At 41.3% G+C, this 17,097-nt stretch overlaps 3 protein-coding genes across 3 annotated transcripts; all 3 read left to right on the top strand.

Annotated features, from left to right (window-relative positions):
- Nucleotides 1-193: 193 nt before the first annotated feature.
- On the top strand, nt 194-2,286 carry LOC135676008 (large ribosomal subunit protein uL13w-like). The gene is made up of 4 exons (XM_065186738.1): nt 194-576; nt 729-845; nt 934-1,021; nt 1,974-2,286. Exons 1-4 carry the CDS (start codon nt 305-307, stop codon nt 2,115-2,117), a joined length of 621 nt encoding a protein of 206 aa, XP_065042810.1. The 5' UTR covers nt 194-304; the 3' UTR covers nt 2,118-2,286.
- Nucleotides 2,287-7,239: 4,953 nt separating this feature from the next.
- Nucleotides 7,240-12,841, top strand: LOC103987323 (NADH dehydrogenase [ubiquinone] 1 alpha subcomplex subunit 8-B). Its single transcript, XM_065186739.1, has 3 exons — nt 7,240-7,397; nt 7,464-7,672; nt 12,508-12,841. Exons 2-3 carry the CDS (start codon nt 7,485-7,487, stop codon nt 12,641-12,643), a joined length of 324 nt encoding a protein of 107 aa, XP_065042811.1. The 5' UTR covers nt 7,240-7,397; nt 7,464-7,484; the 3' UTR covers nt 12,644-12,841.
- Nucleotides 12,842-13,628: 787 nt separating this feature from the next.
- Nucleotides 13,629-16,399, top strand: LOC135676006 (peptide-N4-(N-acetyl-beta-glucosaminyl)asparagine amidase A-like). Its single transcript, XM_065186735.1, has one exon. It carries the CDS (start codon nt 13,669-13,671, stop codon nt 16,186-16,188), a length of 2,520 nt encoding a protein of 839 aa, XP_065042807.1. The 5' UTR covers nt 13,629-13,668; the 3' UTR covers nt 16,189-16,399.
- The last annotated feature ends 698 nt before the right edge of the window (nt 16,400-17,097 follow it).

Raw genomic sequence — 17,097 nt, 5'->3', positions numbered from 1 at the left:
AGTTAATTTGTAGGGAGGATGTCATGGGTTAAACATACAGTACGGCTGGGTTGGGTTCAAGCAAAATCTTTGGGTCGCGTTGATGGCCGGTATCTTTGTCAAATGCTTGAAACCCGACCCGACCCGACCCGACCAGACTCTATCCACCCGGCCTGACCCATCCCAATACCCATGTCGAAAACGGTGGAAAGAGGGGAGGAGAAAAACCCTAGCCGCCTATCCATGTACAGCAACTAGGAAGCGAATTATAGGACTCCTCCGTTTCTTGCTCCTGTAGAGGGTCGAGAAGGCGGCTTCGCAAACCATGGTTTCGGGTTCGGGGCTATGCGCGAGGCGGGTGGTGGTGGACGCGCGCCACCACATGCTGGGACGGCTGGCGTCGATCGTGGCCAAGGAGCTCCTCAATGGGCAGCGCGTGGTGATCGTCCGCTGTGAGGAGATCTGCCTTTCCGGGGGGCTCGTCCGTCAAAAGATGAAGTACCTCCGCTTTCTCCGCAAGCGCATGAACACCAAGCCCTCTCATGGCCCCATCCACTTCCGCGCCCCCGCCAAGATCCTCTGGCGCACCATCCGCGGGTAATCTCAAAATCATCTTCACATAACATAGAGGACAGGTTGAAGATCTGATTTTGGTGATCGTTAGTATGATAAAAATGCAACCTTGCTGTTTTCTTCTTTGGATGGATTCAGTGGCTAAATGTTCTATCTGTATTCTTGTATCTGTTTAGGATGATTCCTCACAAGACGAAGCGTGGGGCCGCTGCGTTGGCAAGGCTCAAGGCATACGAGGGGGTGCCACCTCCGTATGATAAGATGAAGAGGATGGTTATTCCTGACGCCCTCAAGTATGAAGTATTTTGTTTGATTGATTTCGACTGCAAATGTTTCAATGTTATCTGGTCTTTGTTGGTGAAATGCTCAACGTGTTTTTAGGGTATTGAGGCTTCAACCCGGCCATAGATACTGCTTGCTTGGCCGGCTGTCCTCGGAGGTCGGATGGAATTATTATGATACCGTCAAGGTCAGATCAAATTGGCCCTATGCTCTCTTTTATGTTTAAATTATATGCTGTATTTTTTTGCTTACCTGCTCGTGATTACGTTTATGCTGGACTTCAAAAATCTAAGAATCTATTTCGAAGCACATTTGATTTGTGAAAAAGTAATCATAACTTGATATCCACTAATAAAGTTATCATATGTATAAATAGTCGACAGCAATGTAGATTGAATCTTTTATATATTTAGGAGAGCCTGTCTTAGGTTGTAATGCATTTATGGTCCTTCATTGTAGATTGAAATGATCAGTTGTTTATTGATTCCCTAATGATGTAAGTGATAACAATGTTTTTGCAAAACTGAATAACCTATGTGCACAGCAGATTTGATCTGTGAATTTTCGAGCTAACATGTTAACTTCTTGTAGAGAATGCTTTGGTTGCACGATACTCGGATATTTGGGACAATTTCTGGCCTGATGTCCTAGCTTGTGGGAAATGTGATGAATATTTACTTGTTTTTAGAGCCAAGAATTATGCCAAGCTATGGTGACTTGATTTGCTGAATTATTTTATTGTGAAAATTTTCATTTTAAATTCGAAATATGCTATATTGAACTTTACTATCTATAATTTTCATTTTAATGTTGTTTCTCCATGGTATTAGCCATTTCCCTTTGACGAATTAGATAGAAAAGGCACTTGAAATGTTTCCATGGGCAAACTGAAATTGTTTACTTTTGTGTTCTGGAACCAACAATTAAAAGAGTAAATTTTTCGTAAGTTCATAGCTATCCATAATGTATCGCTATTCCACTGTTTGTATACCACACTTTTATGATGCATTCTTCAGTTTGTCAATCAGTTACTTTCTTTATAGTGCCATGTGCTGAGCCGTCAGCTGTCTTTATTGTTGTGCTAAAGCTATTTAGATTTTGTGTGCTTAACTGATCAAAATGCTAATGCTACCGTGCAGGTGCTCGAGGCAAAGAGGAAAGAGAGGGCCGCGGTAGCTTATGAGAGGAGAAAGCAGCTTACAAAGCTTAGGTTGAAGGCAGAAAAGGCTGCTGGAGATAAGCTTGGTTCTCAGCTTGATATCCTTGCGCCATTGAAGTACTGAGTTGATTGGGTAGTTTTGTCACAACAATATTAGCCATTTTATCATTTTTGTTTGGTTAGACTGAGTTTATCATGGTATGGATGTGTATGCTGCGACATTGGATTTCTTAGTATTGAGCGTTGCATTGGTTGGAAAACGTTGGTCCTTTATTAATTGGTTTCTCCCTTAATTGTTGAATGGGTTAATGCTGAAGCTGTGGCTACTTCTGGTTTTATGTGCGCACGTCAATCTAAATCGTCACTTGCGCGAGAGATGCATGAAACCTTTCAGAGTGTGGTGTTAAGCAAGGTGTAATATTTTATTATTTACAGTTCTTTTTATCGATAACTCCCATAATCTTTTTAAAAATATGAAATTATCTTTTTTACTACTGACAATTTTTTTTATCTTTTTAAAAAATAATAAAAATATTATTTTTCTTATTTGCAGTCATAATTCTATCTTTTTCTTTTCCCCGCACCCTTAATTCTCCCATCCGTTTTGACGCCGGCTAGCAGTGGCGCAGCCCTAGTCTGACGGTTCAGTGTCGGGCCGGGGAGCTGTTCAATGATACGGTGGATCGAGAGCACAGCGAAGTTAGAATTCATTGATGATATACTTGATTACTGGTCGAAACAACAAAGCCGGGCCCGAGTCTGTCCGATCCGGCCCGGCCCAATTCATATCATAAATGCCAGAGAGAGAGGAGGCGATAAACCCTAGCCGCCCACGCATATACAGTAGCTTGGGATCCCACCGCCGTTCGTGTTCCGAAGCGACTGTTCGACTCTGTTTCTTGCTCCGTTTGACGGGTCAAGAAGGCGGCTTGGCCAATCATATGGTTTCGGGGTCTGGGCTGTGCGCGAGGCGGTTGGTGGTGGGCGCTCGGCACCACCTGGTGGGACGTTACCGTCGATCCTGCCCAAGGAACTCCTCTAACGGGCAACCCGTTGTGGCCGTCTGCTGCGAGGAGATCTGCCTTTCCGAGGGGCTCGTCCGCCAAAAGATGAAGTACCTCCGCTTTCTCCGCAAGCGCATGAACTCCGAGCCTTCCCACGGCCCCGTCCACTTTCGCACCCCCGCCACGATCCTCTGGCGCACCGTCTGCGGGTAATCTCAATCATCTTGACATAACATGATGACAGGTAGAAGAACTGATTTTGGCGACCCTTGTGACGATAAAAAAAATGCGATCTTGCCTTTTTTTTTTGGATCGTCTCGGTGGCTAAATGATCTATCTGAATTCTTATCTCTGTTTGCTCATGATGATTCCTCACAAGACGAAACGTGGAGCCGCTGAGTTGGCAAGGCTCAAGGCACACGAGAGGGTGCCACCTCCGTACGATAAGATGAAGAGGATGGTTATTTCGGACGCCCTCAAGTGTAAGTTTTTTGTTTGATTGATTTCGAGTGCAAATGTTTTCGTTATGTGGTCTTGTTGATGAAATGTTCGATGTGTTTTTACGTTATTGAGGTTTCAACCCGTCCGTAGATACTGCTTGTTTGGTCAGCTGTCATCTGAGGTTGGATGGAATTAATAGGATACCGTTAAGGTCAGATCATATCGGCGGTATGCTCTCTTTTACGTTTCAACTATAAGCTGTATTTTGTTGCTTACCTACTCAGGATAATGTGTATACTCGATTTTTAACTTCTAAGAATCTATTTCAAAGTATATTTGATTTGTGAAAAACTGATGATAACTTGATACTTGCTAATATTGCTAATAAAGGATAGGTTGGACCTTTCATATATATATATATATATATATATATATATATATATATATATATATATATATATATGTATATATGTATATATGTATATGTATATATGTATATATGTATATATATATATGTATATATGTATATATATATGTATATGTATATGTATATATGTATATGTATGTATATATATATATGTATGTATGTATATATATAAAATGTCAATAAAGATATAATTTTTTTTTGTATTCAGGAGGGCCTGGCTTAGACTGTAGTGAATTTATATTTTTTTATTGTAGATTGAAACGATCAAAAAATTGGTTTGGTTCAGTTAAGATAAGGTAGTTCAAACTGGAACAAGTTCGTGCCCACCTAACCTAATTGGTTCAAAACTGATTAATCTAACTTGGTTAGTCGGTTTTTAATTTCAAGAAATTAATAAACATATTTTTAAAATGAATCGATTCGGTTCAGTGAATTGAACCAGAGTCTTGGTCCAATTGGGTTGGCCATTTAAAAAAAGTTCCCGTCACAATTGTCACCTTAAAAATTCTCAAATGTGGTCTTCAAAATCGAACTATTGATGGACCAGTTCAAACTGAACCAATTCAGAACAGGTTTGGTTCAGCTTGAACACTTCTATTGTTTATTGATTCCCTAATGATGTAAGTGGTAATAAAGTTTTTGCAAAACTAAAAACCCTATATCCACAGTATATTTGATCTGTGAGCATTTTCGAGTTACCACAGTATATTTGAAGAGAATGCTTTTGTTGCATATTGCTATGATATTTGCAACAATGTGTGGTCTGATGTCCTAACTTGACAGAAATGTTATACATATTTACTTGTCTTTAGAATCAAGAATCATGGTAAGCAACAGTGACTTGATTTACTAAATTATTTTATTATGAACATTTTCATTTGAAATTCGAAGTATGTTATATAGAATTTTCCTATTAATATATTTCTATGTTGAAGTGCTTTGTAATGGAAGTAACTAATTTAGTGATGCATCCATAGCAATGTTTTGAATGTTACTGTTGTTTGTCCATGGATGTAGCCATTTCCATTTGACAAGTCAGGTAGAAAAGACACTTCAAATGTCTCCTTCGGCATATTGAATTTGTTTACTTCTTCTGCCTGGCTTCTTGCATCCCTCCTTTGGTTATGCTTTAGATTGTGGAGATGCTGCATGACAGCATGAAAAAGGAATTGGATCTCTTTTCTTTTCCTGTTTCCTCTCTTTTCTTTTCTTTAGGAGTTGGATCTCTTTGAAGAGAATGCTTTTGTTGCATATTGCTATGATACTTTGTATAGTATTTTGCAAATTTCTGAAGCATGAAATCTCGTGATGATGAACTGATTATAAGCTATGGACTAATGTCCCATGAAGCTTTTGTCATAGTTACACTGATAGAGTTTCATGCTCCTATCATCATCTTCCTTTTCTCATGTCATGGATTGTGTCTTGATAGAAATTTTTTTTCATTCTTGCCGAATAAAATAATTATGCTATGGTTTCACTGTTTGCCTCTTCTCTTCTCCGAATGATGATGAAATGTGATTTGATGTGATGGATGACATCCATATGAAGTTCATGTCATAGTTACACACAGAGAAGCATTTCTTGTTTTACTTTGTGTAAAAATTACTTTGCTTTTTGATTCATAGTGCAGAATTGATTGTCATTGGAATTTCACATGTTTTTCTATGATGTTCAATCTTTTTGCTTGATTCATATTATAGAATTGATCATCATGGGAATTTCACATGCTTGATTTGTGAGCTTCTGTTTCACCTGCTATTAATTGATTGCAGTTTTGAAAACCTGCTGGACTGCACTCCGTGTATGTTATTGGGCCCAGTATATGGGGATAAGCCTGATGGAGCTGCAGAGGGCATAAGTCTAGTGGGTTGACTTGAGAGATCAGGCATAAGTCTAGTGGGTTGACTTGAGAGATCAGTTTCCTCGATGGGCCCATTTATTGGTTGAATCTTCATCAAATATTGTTAGCTGCGTCTGCTAGATCTTTTGTCTTGCTTCTTGGATCCCTTTTTTGGTTATGCAGATTGTAGTGATGCCACATGATGCTGCAAGACTCTCATAAAAGTCTCGCATTTCTTTTATTTATGGTGATTGATTTTGAGCGCTTTTAACTAATTTCCTATAACATTTTGCAAATTTCAGATGCAAGAAATCTCTTAGATGATGAATTGATTATGAGTTATGGACAGACATCTTATGAAGTTTTTATCATTGACCAATAAGAATTTCATGCTCATCATCTTTGTTTTCTTTTCTTATGCCATGGATGACTCTCGCAAAAATTTTATTTGATTCTTACCGAATAGAATATTTGACATTGTTTCGCAGTTAACCTCTTCTCTTGTCTGAATGATTTGAAGCGATGATGACATCCATATGAAGCTATTGTCATGGTTACATTGACAGAAGTATTTCTTGTTTTACTGGTCACAGATATTTCTTTTCTATTCAATTCATCGTACAGACTGATTGTCATAGGAATTTTACGGGGCACAAATATTCCACTGCTGTTCAATCATTTTACTCGATTCATCTTAGAGATTCGATCATCAGACTGCAGTTACGGGGCACAAATATTCCACTGCTGTTCAATCATTTTACTCTCATTTTTGTGAGCTCCTGTTTTTACCTGCTAATGAACAGATTGCAGTTATGAAAAATATTAAATCTTGCTGATCTCCACTCCATGCATGTTATTGGGGGACGGCCTATGGAGCTCAAGAGGGGATGTCAAGTGGGGTGAATTGGACTGGAGTTCACTCTTGTTTCCTGCATCAGCTAGTTCTTGTCATGGCGCGAAAGAGGAGTTGGATCTCTTTTTCCTTACTGTTTCGCCTCGTAAAAGTCCTACATTTCTTTTATTTTTGGTGATTGATCCTGAGAGCTTCTCGCTAGTTTGGTATAGCATTTTGCAAATTCCAATGCATGAAATCTTTAGATGATGAACTGATTATAAGTGTTATGGACAAAGGTCCCACGGAGCCTTGTCATAGTGACACAAAGCTCTCGTCTTTTCTCATGTCATGGATTGTCTCGCTAGAAATTTTGTACCATTGTAGACAAATCCCCATCCCTCGTGTGTTATCCTTTTCCAGTCTATTTTTGGCGATAAGAAATATTAGGAACCCCATCGTGTAATGGATGTTCTTAAACTAAGTCGAAGTGGTGTGTGTGTGTGTCCAATCACTTGGCAATGCCGAATAATGTTTTCAACAGTTTCATTCATTTGCTACCAGATTTCCTGGAACGAGTCAATTAATTTGAACTGATTCAAATTTTTTCTTCCGTCCATCTACTATGTATACATACAGTAACGAAAGATGACTTGGACGGGGCAGACATGTGCATCGTCCGCATTTCCTCTCGGTTGGGCTCAGATACGGCCTGATAGCCCAATTAAAGGCCACAATTCCAATGGTCTTCCTTCTTTCCTCGACTCTGCCACTGGCTCAGGAGCAGCATCGGCTAGCCCACCCCGCACGCAGTCCTCCACTTTGCGATCAAGAAGGCGGCAAAGCTACGGAAAAAGGTATGCTCAATTCTAACTCTAGAAAAGGGATCCCCTCATCCTCCGACCGTGGCCTCGGTTTCGCAGGGCGAACAGGGCAGGGTCGACATGTCGGGCACCATCGACGCGGGGGGGGAGCCGATCCCGACTTCGGCGGTCCTCATGGCGGCTGCCAAGCACATCGCGGCGCGGTGCCGAGCCGAGAACGTGGCCTTCATCAAGTGCAAGAAGAAGGACCCTAACCCGGAGAAATGCCTCGATAAGGGCCGCCAGGTCACGAGCTGCGTCCTAAACCTGTAAGGATCCCACTCCATTTATTTAATTTTCAATTTGACTTCTGTTCTCTTGTGATTTGGTCGGTAGGTAATTTGTTCAGTTGATCCGCTTTTTATCTGTTCCCTTTGTGTTTCTCGTTCGTCTCTCTATGAGGATCAGATGGCGGTAGCCATTCGTGTTAAAATTGGGTCTCGTAGTTTGTACAGAAGAAGAAACTAGGTTGGAATTGCTACGTTTATTGTATCTGAATGATTTGCTGTAAGTTTCTGTCGTTTCTACCTTCTTCTGCATTGTATAAGATATTGCTCCGCTCCACAAATTCATTAGCTCTGTGGTGTCATCAATTCTGTTGTGAAACTATTATAACAGTCGTGACAACCGATCTTGATTTCTTCGACGACCAAGGGTAGGCTGCGATCATCAAGAAATTGGGAGTAAACAACTGATCTTGCCAATCATGGCAGGACTTGGGATACCAAGGGTTTTAAACCCTGGACTGCATCAATAATGTTGCTATTTGTTTGTGCTCTTGCTCCAATCTAGAAACTAGTCCTTAGCCCACCGTAAGCATTCTATCTTCCGGTTGCCATGCTTTACAAAATCAAGATTGTATTATGTACCTAGATCACTCTTAATAGAGCAGAATGTAGTTGCATTCCCATTGGTGTCAAGAAGAAGATGCAGTTGTATAGGATCAATAACTAGATATAAAATTTGGTAGATGAAGAGCATGTCCCAGGATGACAAGCATTATGACTCACCGATAAATGAGGAGGAAAGGAAAGGTACCAGCTTTTTGTTTTTTGTTTCTTTGAAGTGAAATTACGTGCATGATGGATGGGTAATTAGTTGCATTATCACAAATGTTTTGCATCAATGCACATAGAAAAGATGAGAGATGGCAAAAATGAAGTTACTTTTGGGAAAGTCCTGGACAAGAAAAACACTCTTACCTCATCAGCTAAAAACAATGTTGTAAATGTTGCAGATTCATCATGGATATTCGCAAACTATAACAACAATGGTAACTACAAGAAGAACCATTGCTACCATGAAAGAATCTTAAATACCAACCACTTATGGCTGTAATTCAAGATCTATGTTCCTTGTTTCGAAAATCCTTTGTGGCTATGGAGAATCAATTTATTGATTTACCTGATAACAGATGTATAACTGGAGGAAAATTAGGGTGTTGTTGTGTGTTATGTAATAGACTAGTAAGGAAGACAAGCAGTTTGATCGGATAGTGATTTGCCTAAAGCTAATGTGACTTAAGCAGTGATCCTGGGCAACTTTTTTCTTTTGTTACTTGAAAAGAAGTTTACATCAACTACTTGGTGACTGATTTACATCTCTTTCCAAGATCAATCTTGTCATGGATGATGGACCCTGCATTGTTTCTAGTCTTGCAAATCAGGCGCAACAATTCATAGCCTTGAGTCCTTGACCTTGGCATAGCGCAACTGGACATGGTTTGACCTTTTCCAACTTTAAGCCACTAGAACTGGTAACTACCGATGCAAGTGGTTTTCCAAAATGGAACACACTCATCATGATCAAATCCAGGTTTGAAATCTCTGTTTCTTAATATTTTGAAAAATATTATAAAAGGGAACGTAAGACATCTTATGTGTTCTCTTGAATAGTGACTAACTCATCACTTGATTCTAGGACTCATGAAGCCATATGTCGAAACATTTTTGTGAAAAAGGACTGGTAGTACCTGAATTTAAAAAGTTGGAGTTATTCAAGTATCATTCAAACAAAAAGTCGTGTTGAAGGTTATCTTTTACAAATGTGCTACACTGCACAGATTAATCTTTACATATGAAGCACTTTGAGTTGGGTTGGTAAAGATATCCTCAATATCCAACGAAAAGTCATTTGGAATAGGAAAAAAAATTGTGACCAAGTAAAACATAATTTTAATGCACCCATATTAATGGACATGTAGCTGGAAATCGCCGATATTCTTTTTTTCTCTATCTTATGTATACATGCATCAAAAGAGCTAAAAGAGAGAGAGACGATAAAAAAGGATCAAGACGCAGGTAGCACTGCAGCCATAAAGTGCCATCTACCATTTTGCATCATCAATGGTTTTTTTTTTGGTTCTTTTGTATGCTACAACAATGTGACATTTTCCAAGTTTGTATTGTATTTCTTGACTACTTTAGAAAATTTATCTATTATTTTCACTGGTTCTGTCTCTTGTTAGGCTCAACCATATTGTTCACTAATCTGCAATCAATTATATTCAGTGATTTAAAAAGGTGCTCGGGCGCTCGCCTAGGCGCTCGAGGCTCGAGCGCCTAGGCGAGCGCCCGAGCGCCTCGCTTCACTTCCAGGCGGTGCGCTTCAAAGAGGCGTCGCCTAGGCGCTCGCTCAAGCCCAGGCGCTTCGGGCGAGCGCCTGGGTTAAACCAGGCGACCGAACCAGCGTTTTAGGTCTGGTTCGGTCTCCGGTACTTTAGTTGGTTCAATCGAACCAACTAAAGCACCAATATCAGTTGTCGTTGCCCAACCCTAACCCTACTCGTTGCCGCTGTCGCTGCTTGCTACCGCTACCGTTGTCGCCGCTCCCGTCGCCGCTTCCTCTTTTCTCAGTCAGCACCCCCTTACACTCCTCTTCCTTTTTCTCCTTCTGTATACTGTTAATAGTATACTAATAATAGTATTTTTATTTATTAGATTAATAATATATTATTTTGATTTTGTATCTTAGATTTTCTTAATTTAATAGCATATTTTTATTTAAAATTTTAAATAATTATATTTATTAATTATATTATATATTTTTATATTTTTAGCGTCTCGTTTCGCTCGGGCGAGCGCCTAGCGCCTCGGGCGTTTTTGAACCTTGGCGCCTAGCGCTTTTTAAATCACTGATTATATTAATTTGAATATTTACAAAGTCCTCGTAACTTTTGGCTTTTACATTTGTTTTGATTGCTTCAGGTTGAGTATTTGTTCTGTATATACTTGGTCAAAATTATTATATTTCGCGTGTTAAAAATTGGTGGAATGATTTGATCACAAAGCCCTTGGTGATGCTCCAAATTGTTAGTGCTAACTATTTTGTCGTTGGAAACATTAATATGGTTTTCAAAGGGCAAAATTCATCTTCATTCAACTTTCTAACCATCCTTGGAATACATTTTTCATTTCTACTGCTCTAATGGGAGATCCGTACTCATACACTCTATTAAATGCACCACTAATACATACATAGGTACCTTCTATACATTGTATGTAACATAAAAATAATTTTCCTACAATAATTATCCTGAAAAACCTTTGTTTCATTTCCAAATTCCAACAGTCTTGTTCATCAGTCTATTGCACTATGCAACAAGTATCATATTATCCTTTTGTGTAATATTTTGGTTAATAGTAAATAGTAATTGGAATATAATGCAAAATTATAAGATATGGTATTGACCAAGTAGTGCCAATATCTTCCATGGAAAAACGGGTATTTTAGCAGGAATCATAGCTAGTTTATGAACTTTGCAACTGCCCAATTTTTCTACTCTTTCTAGTGTTGGTGAATCATGTATTATGATGTCAATTTTTTGATTGCAAATGATGGAGTATCAGACTATCAGTCTAAACATGATTTATGAATATAAATCCTTTCACTACATGTCTGGTATCCAGTTTATACTCTGACTGGATTGTGGAGGTTGCATATAGGTTTTTGTACTTAGATATGCTTAGGAGTGTTGAGAACTAAAGATTGATTCTGGATTACTTTGTAAACAGAGAAACAACAAGACATACTAATGCTTTTAGGATTTCTTTCTATTATTTGTCATTGAAAATTTTTCTTTCCTTTTTGTTTCTCTTTCCTTAATGTTGTGTCACCTTTTGGGAGATGTGCTGGTTTGAGGGAGCATGTTGCAGGCAAGGTGTGAGCCCGACATCCAGTGAGCAGTTGTTTGTAAACTTGTAACTGTTCGTTCAACCTTCTAAAATCCTTGTTTTCATCATTCCTCTTTTTTCTCTCACACACGTAAGGTGCTCGTTGAATTGCTTGTGAAGCTTCTTTTACAGGTCCTTCGGAACCTGAGTGAGGTTGCAAATTAGCGAACCCTTTGCGGACGCATATCGTAAGGATGCGTCACGACTTAAGCAATCACAGCTAAGTCCGATAAGTTGGCGCAAGGGTGCTTCACGACTTAGGTAACTCAAGCTACGTCCATGACTTTGCCACAAGTGTGCCACACGGTTTAGGTAATTCCAGTTAAGTCCGTGACATTGTGGTACAGAAGACAAATAACTCGAAACCATGATGACATAATGCTAGCAAAAGGGAGATAGCCATGTAATAATAGGTGAAGAAAACCATTGGCATCACAATTTATGAATCTTAAAGTCTGACTACTGCATGATATACTAGTAAATATATATTTTTTCCTTTTTTGCCATCCATGTAGAAGAAATCTGTAACCAATGGCTGAAGTTGGAAAATTACTTTCGCCACATTGATCTCAGGGATTCACAAGTTGTACGGTAAATGGCCATTTATATTAGAAAATTGCTTGCTGTCACTTGTGATCATTCTGCAACTTGATCTGCTTCAATTTGGTTGATTCTGTTATTTTATATAAATGATTGCAAATCTGTTCCTATTCTTTATTCAACATTTGATTTCCTAATGAGTAGGACATTGTCTTTTTCATATTATCTGCTTATACATGGTTTAACGGTGTATAGTGGTGAAATGAAATCTCTGCAAGAAGTTTCTATATTTCTTTAACCACTAGGCTGTTAACTGTTAATCAGCTCAACTTTTTTCCCAAAAAATAGGTAGGCAACTAACTTATCAATTAATGATGATCCGTCACTTGCAGGCTGAAGGAGCTCCACCAGAAGTGCCCGAAAGAGATGGATGCATATGCAGGCTGCATGTATTACTACACTAATGAGTTTGACTTGTGCCGCAAAGAGCAGGAAGCATTTGAGAAGGCATGCCCAGTATCAGAATAGTCCTGGGACATTGCTTCCCATCCTCTGTTGCTTTTTGCCACCGAAGAAACTATATGTGAGCTCAAATTGCATTTTCGTTAGTGTCTGCATCAGTAGACTTTATTCGTGAAATTACATTTCTTTTGAACTAATGTGGCTCAAGATACTTTCCTCAGTGTTAGCAAGAAAAATAAGCTCACAGGACAAATTAGTTGTGCATGTTTCTCTGGTTGTGGACCATTAAAGACGATTTTGCAATTATAATATTCACATCGGTAAGTATTTATTCGTGCATGTATTATTTTTTCAAAAAATATAAGATATTATCATTACACTAAAGATATTTATACATGGATTCGAACGAGAGATCTATACAACATAAATAATTCTACTTTTATCTAATGGAAAGGCCATCATCGGCGCTCAACACTGCCTTTCGAATCCGGTTCGGTTGCTCCGTCTGCTAACTGATCGGTCACGAGGCGTATGGCTATTGGAAGCATAAAAAACAGTAATCTCATTCAAAATCCTCGGAAAGAGAGAGCTTACGAAGCAGCCGATTGCTATTTGGGAGCACGCGAATCACAAGTTCGTGAGGAGGCCCATTTGGCTCTCTGTTTCGACGAGCGAAAAAAATCCTTGGATTTTAATTTTCGGAAAAAGAAGCAAATAGAGGCGACTCGGAATGGGGAATGCAACGGGATTCAGAAATCCTTGGATTCTTTACACCGCCGGAAAAAATCTACAGTCCGGCTGCACCGCCACCACGGTCCGCCAGGAACCATCGGGGAAGCATCTCACCCCTCTTCTTACACCTTCTCCAACTTGTTGTAGAAAACATAAAAAAATTATAAATTATTATTATTATTATTATATTGTGGTTAAAAATCAACATCGTACGGTGACTGTAGTTCTCACATTTTAAACACCCCTCCCTTGCCGGTGTTGAAGGAACGTATTTATACTCTTCCGACTCCTTCCCCCAGTCGTCATCCCACCAGCCAGCGAGAATACCAAACCCACCACCACCCGATTATAGATCAAAGATGCATCTCACCCGCCTTCCACTCTTCTCATGTATTTTTCTTCTCCTCACAAGTGCCGTCAAAGCATTGCCTCTGGACCCATCCTGCCTTCCTACGGGTTTCACTTGCTCTCCGCTGCCTTCGCCGGCGCCTCCTCCCTTGTCTTCAGCGCCCGAGTTGTTCCCTCCCTCGTTGACGCCATCACCGTCCCTACCACCCTTACCATCACCACCATCGACACCATCACCCTTGTTACCACCAGCTTCGCCACCACCGCCATCACCTGCGTTGCCACCATCGTCATCGTTATCGCCATCATCAATTTCACCATTATTACCACCATCAGATTCACCTGCGTCGTCGGCGGCACCAATGCCGCCACCGATTCCATCACCATCACCAACACCGTCACTTCCTTTTCCACCTCCACCGCCGGTGGCACCACCATCGCCAATAATTCCATCGCCAACACCATCACTACCTTTTCCACCCACATTGCCAGCAGTACCGTCGTCCCCAATTCTATCACCATCACCAGCACCCTCACCTCTCTCACCTCCATCACCAACACCCACACCCACACCCTCACCCTCGCCCTCACCTTTTTCACCTCCATCACCAACACCCTCACCTCTCTCACCTCCATCACCGCCACCCATACCCACACCCTCACCCTCACCTTTTTCACCTCCATCACCAACACCCTCACCTCTCTCACCTCCATCACCACCACCCTCATCCTCACCGTTTTCACCTCCGTCACCAACACCCACACCTTCACCTTTTCCACCTCCAGAACCATCACCGTTGGCACCAGCGTCGCCAATAATTCCGTCGCCACCGCTGCCACCGTCTCCGTGGCCAGAGACAATGGTTGAGTACATCGACCCCACCCTACCGCCTATCCTCCCCGCTCATGACCCAAAGTGCTCTGTCCCAATCCTCTTGCGGGACTTCGCCAACGCTGTTGGCGCTCCGCCAATCCATGCGAACTACAAGCCGCCGTTGAACTGCCCCGCCCCCTGGTCCCGGGTCATCCTCGAGCTCTCTGGTTCAGCTTCTGACGCTCAAAAGGACCGTATCGCCGCCGTCTGGCTCGGCGGTGCCGAGATCCTCCGGACCACCACGCCGCTCCCTATGGCTCCCGGCGCCTTTTGGCACGTCCATAAGGACATCACCCGCTACACGTCGCTCCTCCACATTGCCAACTCTTTCTCGATGATGCTAGACAACTCCTTTACCACCTTGCCGGGCGTCTACACCATCAACGTTACTCTCCACTTCTACCGCGGCCCCCTTTGCGGCAGCGTAATGCAATCAAACACGGAAACAACAGAGGCGAAGCTAAATTCTGTTCTCACTGCTTATCCAATCATCAAAGGTATCCACCGAGATCCGGCTGATCTCATTATCCCGATATCGAACGGTACCGGTGGCGCTGGCTTCTGGTTTCGGATTGAGAATGAGACTGATGTGCACACGACGGCCGTAGTCATCCCCAACAACACTTACCGCGCGGTGCTGGAGGTCTACGTATCCCACCACGGCGGCGACGAGTACTGGTACGCCAACCCCCTCCGCTCGGGCGACCTCCAGCTGAAGCCGGACGGCCTTGAGTCTGCAAAGCCGAACGGCGGCTTCCGCCAGGTAGTCGCCACCATTGATGGCCGCTACGTCGGCTCCGCGTTGCCGTTTCCTGTCATCTACCCGAGCTCAATCAATCCGTTCTTTTGGGCGCCGGTGACGCCCATCGGCGCCTATGACCACCCGTCCTACGATCTCGAGCTCACTCCGTTCATTAGCCTTCTCCTCGATAGCAAGCCGCACGAGTTCGGGCTCACAGTTCGAGACAGCCAGCCATACTGGCTGGTGTCAGCCAATCTCCACATATGGCTTGACGCGTGGTCTGACGCCGTTGAGGCAGGTTTGCTCCGCTACAAAGCACCACCACTCCGGTTGAACCGGCAGGCCGACTGGGAGGCCAATGAAGGCAAGTCGGAGATCGAGGGGCAGGTCACTATACGATTCTCCGGTTGGGTTAACTCATACAGAGGAAATATAACCACCAGCGTCAGGCATAGAATCAAGTTTAAAAGTCACGTTGAGGTGGAAGACAATGGCGAGTCGAAGAACATCGAGGTGGAGAGCAGGTCGAGGACAAATGTGAGGACCGTCAAGGATCACAAAGTGCTGCAGAGGGCGGCGATGGACATGGAGGCGCCGCTAGAGATGACGGTGATCACCACCAATGGCGGCGGCCGGTCGCTGTTCCACAAGACGAAGCTGGTGCACCAGCTGAAGGAGACGCGGAGCTTGATCGAGGGGAAGAATACGGCGTTCAGCACGCTCGCCGACCGGCAAGAATCGGAGGGCTCGGTGCTGACGGAGGACGGCGCGGCGCTATGGGGAAAAGGCGACACTATGTCGACGTACAAATTCCGCGATGAAAAATCGTGTTACATGCGGACGGTAAACATGATCGGAGGGAAGGTCGAGGAGGACGAGGAGACGGCCTCATGCGTGGCGGTGGCTGCATCTTGATGAGGAAAGCTAAGAACTGGTGCGCCAGCAGACGTTAGAGACAATAAAGCATGTAGTAATGTATTTTTGTTTAGCTTGGCCGAAGGAGTATCTCCTCTCGGCTCTCGAATTCGCTTCTTCTTCTTCTTCTCCTTCTTCCTCCTCCATGTCATCGTTTGTACCTCAACCAATGCCGTCTTTTACCATTTCCCATATATATTTACCGTGGTTAGTTTTGGTTCCAAATCTCGGGATGTGAACCATTCGTGTTTTCCTCATATGCTTACCGTCGTCACTGTATGATATGATATACTGATAGGGAACAAAAAGAAACAAAGAACTTTCACAAAATATTATTATGTAATTTAATCAATAATTAATTCACCAATATGATATTTAATATATTTATTTTTAAAAATATATATATAATATTTAAATATAAATTATATATATATATAAATTAATCTCAATATATATATACTAATTTTAATAGATTAATTACATAATTTAATTGATCCATCGTACCTCTACTTTATAATTCACAAAAATTAAGAGATAATCCTATGAGCAAATAGGTCAGCGAGCTCTATGTGACTCATATGTTGACCAAAATTTATCATAATTAAATATTTTATCAAATATCTTTTTTATGCTCGTATAATTTATAAAAAATTAAATTTTATATGTATTTTAAAAACATGACTTATTAACATAAAATGCTAGCATACTTTTCATAACAACATACATGTATTTCAATCACATAAAGTACTAATGATATTTTTCAAATTAAAGCATAAATAATGTCATGTATCAAATTATATATATTTTTATAATGAAAGCATAAGTATAACTAATGTCATGTATCAAAGTATAAAATATTTTAGAATAAATATTTTCATCCATATAAATATAATTAAGGGTTCATAAACA

The sequence above is a fragment of the Musa acuminata genome, chromosome BXJ1-6 (assembly GCF_036884655.1).
Source record: "Musa acuminata AAA Group cultivar baxijiao chromosome BXJ1-6, Cavendish_Baxijiao_AAA, whole genome shotgun sequence".
In the NCBI taxonomy this organism is placed as follows: domain Eukaryota; kingdom Viridiplantae; phylum Streptophyta; class Magnoliopsida; order Zingiberales; family Musaceae; genus Musa; species Musa acuminata.
Note: the sequence above shows the minus strand (reverse complement) of the source record. Positions and strands in the feature narration are given on the sequence as shown.

Bases quoted from the DNA above. Each gene is read 5' to 3' on its own strand.
- LOC135676008 (XM_065186738.1), top strand. From the start codon at position 305: ATGGTTTCGGGTTCGGGGCTATGCGCGAGGCGGGTGGTGGTGGACGCG. The intron at 577-728 runs GTAATCTCAAAA...GTATCTGTTTAG, and splicing joins CTCTGGCGCACCATCCGCGG to GATGATTCCTCACAAGACGA. The intron at 1,022-1,973 runs GTCAGATCAAAT...GCTACCGTGCAG, and splicing joins ATTATTATGATACCGTCAAG to GTGCTCGAGGCAAAGAGGAA.
- LOC103987323 (XM_065186739.1), top strand. From the start codon at position 7,485: ATGTCGGGCACCATCGACGCGGGGGGGGAGCCGATCCCGACTTCGGCG. The intron at 7,673-12,507 runs GTAAGGATCCCA...CGTCACTTGCAG, and splicing joins ACGAGCTGCGTCCTAAACCT to GCTGAAGGAGCTCCACCAGA.
- LOC135676006 (XM_065186735.1), top strand. From the start codon at position 13,669: ATGCATCTCACCCGCCTTCCACTCTTCTCATGTATTTTTCTTCTCCTC.